This window comes from Pseudophryne corroboree, chromosome 4, assembly GCF_028390025.1.
Source record: "Pseudophryne corroboree isolate aPseCor3 chromosome 4, aPseCor3.hap2, whole genome shotgun sequence".
NCBI lineage: Eukaryota > Metazoa > Chordata > Amphibia > Anura > Myobatrachidae > Pseudophryne > Pseudophryne corroboree.
The window spans coordinates 124,577,844-124,589,043 of record NC_086447.1 but is presented as its reverse complement, the minus strand read 5'-3'; the positions used below and the strand labels follow the sequence as shown (position 1 = coordinate 124,589,043).

At 44.2% G+C, this 11,200-nt stretch overlaps 1 protein-coding gene across 1 annotated transcript in view; it reads right to left on the bottom strand.

Moving 5' to 3' along the window:
• Positions 1-805: 805 nt before the first annotated feature.
• Positions 806-11,200, bottom strand: part of E2F6 (E2F transcription factor 6) — a 39,897-nt gene continuing 29,502 nt past the window's right edge. The window contains exon 7 of the mRNA XM_063915402.1: positions 806-2,510. Within this exon, the coding sequence (XP_063771472.1) occupies positions 2,506-2,510 (5 nt within the window). The 3' untranslated portion in view covers positions 806-2,505. The remainder of the gene's footprint in view (positions 2,511-11,200) is intronic.

The window sequence follows — 11,200 nt, the reverse complement described above, 5'->3', positions numbered from 1 at the left end:
ATATTTAATACGGTAGAATACCGGTAACCAATGGAGGGACTGACAGAGCGGATCTGCAGACGATGAACGTCTGGCAAGGAAGATTAGCCTCGCAGCTGCATTCAAAATGGATTGTAGTGGTGAGAGCCTATGTTTGGGAAGACCGGTCAGGAGACTATTACAATAATCAATGCGGGAGATAATGAGAGCATGGATTAGAGTTTTTGCTGTGTCTTGTGTAAGATAAGGGCGTATTTTGGATATGTTTCTTAGATGTATGTAACATGATCTTGAGACAGATTGAATGTGGGTAACAAAGGACAGTTCAGAGTCAAGAATGACACCTAGGCAGCGAGCTTGTGGGGTAGGGGTGATTGCAGAGTTCTCAACAGTGATAGAGATATCAGGTTGGAAACTACTATTGGCCGGTGGAAATATAATTAATTCTGTTTTGGAAATATTAAGTTTGAGGTGGCGAGATGTCATCCAAGATGAAATGTCAGAAAGGCATTCAGTGACACTTGCGCAGAACGGATTTCCTCCACTGAAGACAGGGGAAACAGCAGGGCAGCGCGTCACATGTGATGTGACCTGGCTAGGTAACGTACTCCTAGCTCTGGTCGCATCACATGCGACTATGCCAGGCAAGTGGTTACATTTGTGTGGATTATACAGTTCTAATACAACTTTTTACCATCTTTACAGGTTTTACTACAGTGCAAATATGGCCATAAAATACACATTGAGCAATAGATCGTAATAAATAAAATACAGGCAGCAGTGGTCATTTTGTACATACACTTTAAAAAGGATCTTAGTCTTTGGGTAAAGTTCATACAATTATATTTTATTTGATAAAAAGTCAATTTCTAGAAGTCGTTGTACTGCTTGGCAGCAAATTATCATACAAAACAGTAGTGCGATCTAGTTACCATTGCCACGTAATAAATTTAAAACAATCATCAGATTAACATGGGTCATTGTTTTACAAGTCTATAAAAGAATATTAAAGGCAATGTTTTACTGCAGTCCTTTTCGCTTAGGGGATAAGATCAGCGAGAAGCCCCTGTGGCTATGTTATAGCACAGCTTATGGATAAATGAACAGTGTGCTCCACAGTGGCAATTATTAGGGACACAATCCTCACGCCCGCTTACACCACTGCAAACTGGAGCGAACATACTTAGAACAATAAGAAATCAGTTTTCACTCCAACGTGAATTTCATTTAACAGTGACCTATAAAATTTGCAAACTATACAATTGTACGGAGCAGCTGATTGGTTGCCATGGGCAACTTCTCCACTGGCTCAATTCTCCATTCTGATTACTGCTTCATACATTTACCCCTAGGGGCGGTAATCAAATTATATATCACAACCATTCTCCTTTCTAAAGTGATCCCCGTTATCGCGTCCATAGTAATCAGGTTTAGCTGCGTAAAGGGTAGGGCACCTCGCTACCCTGGGGGAAGCGAGTTGAAATGATAATACCACGCCCGCCAGCAGAAACAGAACGAGTGTGGAAGGGGGTGGAAAGAATTGAATACTGCCCTAAAGGGGAGATTTATCAAAGCTTAGCATGAGATAAAGTGGAGAGATAAAGTACCAACCAATCAGCTCCTGTCATTTTTCAAACACAGCCTGTAAAAGTGACAGTTAGGAGCAGATTGGTTGGTACTTTGGGGGACATGTACTAAGCAAATGAAAAGAGTGGAGAAGTGAGTCAGTGGAGAAGTTGCCCATGGCAACCAATCCGCTGCTCTGTATAATTTTACAGTATGCAAATTATAAAATGTTACTTCAATGCTGAATGGTTGCCATTGGCAACTCCTCCAATCTTTTTACTGCAGAAGTATCCGACCTAGCAAGAGCAACTTGCTTCTATGTATGAAGATTACAAAAAAAAGGATATATAGATATAATATATACAAAGTTCTGGAGGTGACATCTGACACCCATAATGTACAGTAAAAGGTGCATTCATTATAATACACGATTTCCTGATGAATACTAACAATACAGATATTATTTACAGGACATTATACATCTATAGAAAAACCTTCCAAGCCTTGGAATCTGACCGTTGTGGAGGCCAGTAATTTGGGGGAAGCAGATACTGGATGACCCTTCTTGTCTGTTGTCCCGTCAGTGATTTAGGGTTGTACAAGTCTTCTAAAAGCATCTGTCTGGGAAAATGTCTAAGATGCAGCAAACAAGGTCTGTTTTCCTGTTATCAGAGCCAAATGCACCGCAGCAGACATGTTCAGTGTGGATCCGCCAGTTGGTCTCACACCCTTTATCTGAACCCAATCCGTCCCTGCAAGTCCAGTGCTGTCTCTGTGGTGAGACAGACAATATAGTGATTTCTTGGCGCTTCCTAGATCCATGGAAAACAAAAACCGGATGGCGTGGGCTGGGGCTGTGCGGAATATAACCGTGCAATCCAGGAACGACTTCCAGTCTCTGTGTAACGCATGGATAAAAAGTCTCATTGCTCTGACAGTATCGACAAACGCGCCTATATATCAGTCTGCAAAACAAAGGGAAGCACAAGAGTCAGCAGCCATAGAAAAAGCTTTGTGAATGCTCAGTAATGTTCATAATACAGATTTATGGGACATCCGCCTGGAATTAGTTATCTGAGGCTTTCCCACATACAATATTACTGCTATCTTCTGGAAGCAGATGTTCCCCCGACCTGGCTCTAATTTGTCTTTGAGAAGACATAACTCTGTGGAACATATTGCGGCATGAAGGTTATGGCCAACAAGTTGTAGACACATTAAACTGCAAATACAATAAATCTAGTTGTCTGCATTGTATTGTAAAGGACCTTTAATTCCGTTAAACTGTATTTATTTAAGGAATTACTAGTAACATCCACGATTATATATGCAAAAATTTGTCAAGAATAAAATTTGTTTGTGACAAAGACTAAACTGTGGACTTTGCACGTCAGATCCCTGTGCTGCAAATTGCGTTAGAATGTGTTCTACTAGCAAGCACTGACCTGACTGTCCGGACACTTCCCATAATGGGTGTAGTATGGTATGCCGGCGGCCGGGCTCCCGGCGACCAGCATACCGGTGCCGGGATCCTGACCGCCAGCATACAGACAGCGCGGCGAGCGCAAATGAGCCCCTTGCGAGCACAGTGGCGCGCTACGCTATTTATTCTTCCTCCAGGGGGGTCGTGGACCCCCAAGAGGGAGAAAAAGTGTCGGTATGCCGGCTGTCGGGATTCCGGTGCCGGTATACTGTGCGCCGGGATCCCGACAGCCGGCAAACTGAAGACCACCCCCCATAATAGGCTGCAATGACAAACTGCACTTAGCATGCCAATAAGACCATCTGAAATAGTCAGCATATGAACCAGGAAGGTCTAATCAATAGCGGGGCAAGTATTAGCATCACAGCTTACAGATATGTCCGCTTCATGACCTTGTGGCAGGGAATACAGGTACTGTCCATCCCTCCTCTTTTTGCAATATATTTTTATTCAAAAGTGGTCACAATATAACAAAACATTCACAGGAGAGCAAAACAATAAACTGTTCCAAATAATATAAAGAACAACATACAATGCTTCCTGTAATGCAGCAATAATAGAACTCGGTCCAAATAAAGAGGTTACAATAAAAACAGAGGAAAAGGATAATGGTTCTCAGACGCAGTCCTCAGGACTTCAAAACATTCACGTTTTCCAGATCACCCAGCAGGTGCACAGGTGTAGTCATTACTCACTGATACATTTTAAAAGTTCCACAACTGGAGCTAATTATTTCACTTATGTGAGGAAAAGAACTGTTGGGGGTCCTGAGGACCAAGTTTGAGAACATGTGATCTAGCTACAAGCAAGCATGAAAATGGAGGCCACCTGCTACCCAGTATCACAAATATATTGCCCAATTAGGTACAGTGATAAACCATAGACAGGAAAAGCCCCATTAGTAAGCACCGCCATATTGTACCACAAAGTCATTTGGAAACACAGTTTAATGAGTATCTTGGTGTCAAGGGAGAGTAAGCAAAGGAAGCCAATTGCTAAGGACCTACTCAACATTACCCTCTTTATTTACAGATGTCTCCGTCCAGTCTACTGTAAGTACGAAAGAGATGGGGAAGCATTAGAAGAAGACCTGGCGTCGCAGCAGAGACCCATTGGGATAAAATGGTCTATTTTGCTGCAGCTGGCACCTTTGATAATAACAGTTTTGTGCCTTGGTAAAACCCATGAACATTCTCCACAGCGTAGATGTTCCACAGAGCCCACTCACAAGTGACCTTGCAAGAGAGTTTGTGGACATGTGTAACCAATGACCAGAACGCTGCACTTTGTTACAGGCCCATAAGAAATGGAGGTCAGTGTCAGGCTGGTGACAGCAGCTGGGGTCAGTGGCATCACCACTAAGTCATTTGGGGTAAAATAATGTTGTAAATCAGTTCAGCATATGAGGTGGAAACTAACTGCTTACTCAAAATTATACAAGCTTATAGCAAACAGGATAATTGTGTATCAGGAAACACAATACTCCATTTAGTGAAGTCTGCTGTAAAAGAGTCCAAGTCTAAAGGATCCCTTATGTGAGAGTATATGAAGGAGCTTAAAGATCCCTCAAACGGGTGACAGCTCAGCGTGGTATCCAAAGAACTAAGGAGTGGGTGACCCTGGACGTATGGGAATAAGGAAATAATGACATGGGGAAACTTTTCTTGTAACAGAGACCTATATTGTGTAGTTGTAGGGTTCCCCATGTCTAAAAAATGGTTAGTGGAGACCAATTCAAGACCAAGCACATGTAAGAAAGACGACAAGTTCGGCGTGAAACCCAGGGATGTGAAAAAGTAGCAAACCCAAAAGGTGAAACAGACAGCCTAGATTTGGTTCAAACCTGGTGCCAACACCTTCATATAGGACACAACAGCAAATGATGCCGATCCGCAGGGGATATGTCAGTCTGATGAGGGCGTAAGAGGGTGATCAGAAGCCCCAGCACCTCCTACACAGCCCATTGCATATGGGTAGGGTACTGCTACAGCATAAGTTCATATGCAGGGTTTGTGGTAGTTTATACAATATAAGTCCCATATGAAGGTCCCAAGAATTGACCAGGAGGGGAGAATGGGCAGCATGTGGTGGCAAATAAAAGACAGGAGAAACTAATCGTTTTCACTAAATGACCATGGCCCAACTATGACAAAAAAGGTAAGTGGGCCCAAGATCAGAAAGCTAATAATTTAAAAACAAAAAAAACATTGTGTATAATTAGTGTTATATAATGGAGAGGGATAGGAAGGTATATAAAAAGATTGAAATAAATATTTTAACGTGGAATTTGCCTATTTTAGTAGAAAGGGGACATCCCAACCTGGCGGTGCCTCAATGAAGAACACCAAAGCTTTTTTGTTTGGAGGTGTTAATAAGAAAGCCAGGTACAGTAATAAAGTCTGAAAGCTTCCAGAAAACTGGAAGAACAGCAATCGTGGGGCTCTAAACGTAAGGTGAATCACGGCCAGATCTAGGGGGGGGCGAAGGGGGCGACCGCCCCCCCCTAACACAGTCATAGCCATGCCCATTTTTGAGCAGAAGAGAGCTCTCTTGGGAGAGCCTGAGGCAGAACGATGTGCTGCAGCTTATACCACAGCAGCACAGAGGAGCCAGGAGAGCAAGGGTTACAGAGCATTTGCCCCTCACTTGCTGGTGTGTGGGTACTAGGGCTAATAAATACAATTACCCCATAGCACAGTCACATGTACATAGAACAATCACAAAGCTCTATCTCAGTCAAAAAGTTCAGTCAGAATTGAGAGAGGAGGAGTTAGGATTGCAGATGGGAGGAGTTGGGACTGTAGAGGGAGGAGTCAAGATTAAACAGTAAACTGCCCCCCCTAAAGAAAAGTCTAGATCTGTCCCTGAGGTGAATTACCCAGATTAATGCTTTCCATTCCGCAAGTTTATAAAAGTGGTGGAGAACTTTGTCGCTTTTATGCTCCATTGCGTACATAGAATGTCACGTATCTGTCAATATGTGCATGTAAAGACAGAAATAATTAATGCAATCTTGAAAAAAAAAGATTTTGGTGCTTACCAAGTAAATCCTTTTTTTGAATTCACAGGGGGCACTGGAGTACTCTTGGGATTCAGAAGGGGCGTTTGCAGGGATAGGCACATTTAAATATTTAAATTAGTAACCCTCCATCCTCTCAAGATACCTCAGTGTTTTTTTTATTGAGCCAAACAGGAGCAATAGAGAGGATGAACAATGTAGCATTACATATAACATAATGGACAACTATAAAGTTGACACATAACGGACAACTAGAAAGTTGAGAATGTGTTACCATAAGATTTACTGAACTTACCACAAGCTAGGTGAAACTGCTCTGGGTGGGCGGCCAGTGCCCCATGTGGATTCAAAAAAAAAAAAAAAAAAAAGGATTTATCTGGCAAGTACAAAAATCCTATTTTCTTTTTCACCCACTAGGGGTCACTGGAATACGAATGGGACATACCATAGTTTCCCCCTTGGGCGGAGAGCTGGTTGGCACCTGTAACACTAGACGGCCAAAGCTAGATGCTGATGCTGCAAACGTATCAAACTTTTAAAAGCGCACAAACGTGTGCACTGATGACCATGTAACTGCACGGCAAAGTTGCGTCGTAGAAGCTCCATGACCTGCTGCCCATGACGTTCCCACAGAAAGCGTGGAATGTGCTGAAACGGATGCAGACTAGCATAAAAGCTTGACAAATGGTCAGCTTAAATTCATCTAGCTAAGGTCTGCTTGTAAGCTGGCCAACCTATCTTCACTGCATCTTAGAGAACAAATAATGTATCAGTTTTGCGTACGGTTGATGTTCGGGCTACATAAACGCGAAGTGCACGTACCACATCCAAAGTAGCTGGAGTTCCTGAACCTTCTGAGAAAACAGGAACTACGATTAGTTGATTGATGTGAAAAGTAGATACCACCTTAGGTAGAAAAGCGGGATTCGTTCAAAGTTCCGCTCGGTCATCATGAAACACTAGATACGGTGGCTTGCATGACAAGGCACCCAATTCTGAAACACGCCTTGCTGAACCTAAGGCTAGGAGAAACACGGTTTTCCAAGTTAGAAACTTAACATCTACGTGTCGTAAGGGTTAGAAAAATTGAAGACTGCAAAAAAATCTAAAACTAGATTCAAGTCACATGGAGATGAAGGTGGTATGAATGAAGATGGAACTCTAACGACACCTTGAAGGAAAGTGTGAACTGTTGGCAAAAGAGCCAAATGCCTTTGAAAGAAAATTGACAAGGCAGAGACCTGCACCTTTAGTGTAGCAAAACGTAGTCCTCCATCTAATTCAGCTTGTAAAAATAGCAAAATGATGTCGGAAACTTCCGAGCTTCACACCAACCTATATAAAAGCTTGCCAAATCCTGTGATAATGAGCCGCTGCAACTGCTTCCTAGCACGTAACATGGTTGGTATAACAAATTCTGGAATGCCCTCTCGTTTTGAGAGCAGTTTCAACAGCCACCCCGTCAAACGCAGCGCGCTAAAAATCGGGGTAAAGGAACGGACCCTGTTGTAGTAGGTCTGGACGTAACAAAAGCGGCCATGGATCTTCTGCGAGTAGACCACGGAGATCCGAGAACCACGCTCTCCGAGGCCAATGAGGCGCCACTAGTAGGACGGTCTTGGATTCTCTTTTGATCAGTTTTAGCAACCGAGGAAGCAGCGGAAATCGAAATAGATACACAAGGCTGTACGGCCACGCTATTGTGAGACCATCCACTGCCACTGCCTTTGGATCTCTTGTTCTGGACACATACTGGGGTGTTTAATGATTCTGGTGAGATGCCATTAGATCCACCTGTGAGTAACCCCACTGCTGGACCAACATCTGGAACACTTCTGGATTTAAAGCCCATTCTCCTGAATGAAAATCCTAATGGCTGGGATAATCTGCCTCCCAGTTGTCCACTCCTGGAATGAACACTGCCAACAATTTCACTTGGTGATGGTCGGCCCAATTCAGGTTTCGAGCAACTTCTGGAATGGCCATGCAACTTCGAGTCCCTCCTTGTTTGTTGATGTATGCGACTGCAGTCACGTTGTCTGACTGAACCCGAATAGTCTGAGACTGGAGCATGTGAACTGCTTGTCACAGCGCGTTGCAAATTGCCCTGAGTTCCAGGACATTTATTGACCGTAATCTCTCTTAGTCGGATAATAAACCCTGAAGCTGACAATCTAGGACCCCCAAACTCTGAGACTTGCGTCCGTCGTCAGAATGATCCAATTCCAGACTCCGAACCTTTTTCCCGCGGTGAGATTGTGCATGTGGGAGCCACCAGAGTAGTGATACACTTGCCCTTGGAGACAACCCCACCATCTGATGAATTTGTAGATGAGAGCCTGACCACTATGCATGAATATCCAGTTGAAAAGGACATGAGTGAAATCTTCCGAACTGGAGTGCTTCGAAAGACGCCACCATCTTTCCTAACAGTCGAATGCACAGAGACTGTCCATGGTTTGAGCACTAACTGTACCAGATGACGAATACTTTGTGCTTTCTGTTCTGGCAGGTAAATTCGTTGATCCACCAAATCCAGAATCATTCCCAGGAATTCTTTGAGACGGCCCAGGCTTTATTTTTTGGAGTTGACAATCCAACCGTGCTCAACTAGTACATTGTACGTCAGTAAGGCATACTGAAGGAGTAGTTGTTGAGACGAAGCCTTAATGAGAAGGTCGTATATGTACGGAACAATTATCACTGCCAGGGATCTGAGATGAGCCATCATCACAGACATCACCTTTGTGAATACCCGAGGCGCTGATAAGCGGCCAAACGGTAGTGCCTGAAATTGATAATGGTTTTGTTGTACTGCAAACCTTAAGTACGCCTGATGCGGTGGCCAAATTGGAATGTGTAAGCAAGCATCATTGAGATCCAGCGAAATCATGAATTACTGTGGTTCTAAACCTGCAATCACTGACCTCAGGGATTCCATCTTGAATCTGTAGTAAGTGACGTACTGATTGAGCCCCTTCAGGTTCAATATCGGTCTGACAGAGCCATTCGGCTTTGGTACTACATGAAGATTGGAAAAACAACCTTGACCTTGTTGGTGAACTGGAACCTGAATCAAAACTGCTGAATCTACGAGACTGAATCGCAGTCTACAGAACCGCCTTTTTGTCTCCTGACACAGGCAGGCCAGTATTGAAAAACCGCATTGGTGGTAGACAATCGAACTCTATCTTGCAACCTTTGAACACTAAATTGCAGATCCACCTATCTGTGGATGTCTGAAACCACGCCAAGTGAAACATCTGAAGGCATGCTCTCACGACTGAAGATCCGAGATGAGCTGGAAGCCCGTCATGCCACTGGCTTGTCAGCGGCCTTTATGCCCTGACAACGGTTAGTAGTTTGTTGAAAACCATGTTCTCTACCATGTCAACACTGTACGGTTGTTCCTCTAGCACGGCCTCGAAAACAGACTTTCCCCCAGTAGCCTGAGAAATCCATTTGTCCAATTAGGGACCAAACAACATATCGCCAATGTAAAGCAACGCTTCTATTCCTCGTTTTGACTCTGCCTCGGACTGTCAAGAACGCAGCCAAAGCGTCCGTCGGGCCGCAACTAGTGAAGCTGAAAGCCGAGAACTAACCTGCCCAATGTTCACAGAAGCTGTACCTAAATACTCAGCCGATTCACAAATGTGGTCAGCAAGAAGTATAAGCTGGTCTAAGGAAAAAACCTGTTGTAGGTCCAACTTGAGCTGTGTTACCTATGCAACTACAGCCTTGTTAACCCAAACTACAACTAAAGCAGGTCTAAGCAACACCCCTACTGCTGTATACATTTACTTTAGCATAGCTTCTAACTTACGCTCTGACGGGTCTTTAAGCATCGTTACAGCAGGGACTGGAATGGTTAACTTCTTTGAAAGTTTTGAAACTGATGAATCTGTTGGTGGATTTTCCCATTTTATTGTCAGACTCTGAGAACGGGTAGTTAGACAGAAACCACCTAGGCATAGAAAATCGTTTATCTGGATTTTTTTATGCTTCCGTTAACTGTTTATTAAGAGTATCTGAATAAGGAAAACAGTTGTCCTCTGTTTTTGTAGCAAATAAAACCACATCATTTGTTAGAGGTTCCTCAGTCTCTGTAAAATTTAGCACCTGGCTTACTGCCCTGATGAGATTATCAATGGCCGGGCTATCAGTAATTCACCTTCCTCTTGTTCCTCCTGAGACATAAGGACCAGTAAATTATGAGACAAACGATGACTACGCTTAGGAATTGAGCTATACTTGGAATTTTGTAAACAATGCAATTCCTTGACATATCCTGAGCCCACTCTGGCAGCTCAGATGGTATTAACCTAGAATCAGACCTAGACGCCTAACAATCTTTTCGTGCAGCGGCCAACTCTGACTTTAACTCAGTCATCACACCTTTGCCCCCTCCAGTGGCCGTGTGTTGTAGGAGACACCAAATTCCTGGAAGAACCAGGAAGTTGTGTTAAAATGGCTTCCAGCCATGTGTTTATTTGTTTTTTACATAGAAAGTCTGTGCACTATATAAGCATTGCATTGTACATCAATAAGGCATTTCAGGGTTAATAGTCTGTTTTAACCGATATATCATTACATCCCCCTAAATAAGAGTGAAATGCTGTTAAGGACCACCTACAGCTCTCCCACACCGCAATCTCCCCCCTCAGCGTATATACCAACTGCAATCTGCCCCCTCAGCTCAATGCACTAAATGCAATCTCCCCCCTCAGCTGAATGCAGGGAAGCTGACTGGCAGTCCGTGGCAGCAGTAAGAGCTGTCCACGGGCGAGGAGCAGTGAGGGGTGAGCCTCGGCAGCAGTGACGCTGTCCGCAGCCGTTGTAAAGGAGTGACGGCGGGCAGCGCGATTTCCCCCCTGCGAGCTGACCGTGTTGTACACGGGGGAGTGGCGGCAGCATGTGACCACGGCTGGGCAGGGATGAGGGGCAGCGGTCTTCTACACAGAAATATACAATCCACACATGGCGGGTGGCTGCATGAGCTGACCGCCCCGCTCCCCAGTTTCACAGTGTGACATACTGTAACGGAGCGGCGGCAGTGTGAACTGCCTGCCTGCTCCTTACCTGCTAAGTGGAGGCTCTGACAGGGCTTCCAGAGTAAGCGCTGCCCATCTTCTGCAGCCTTAGGCTGAAAT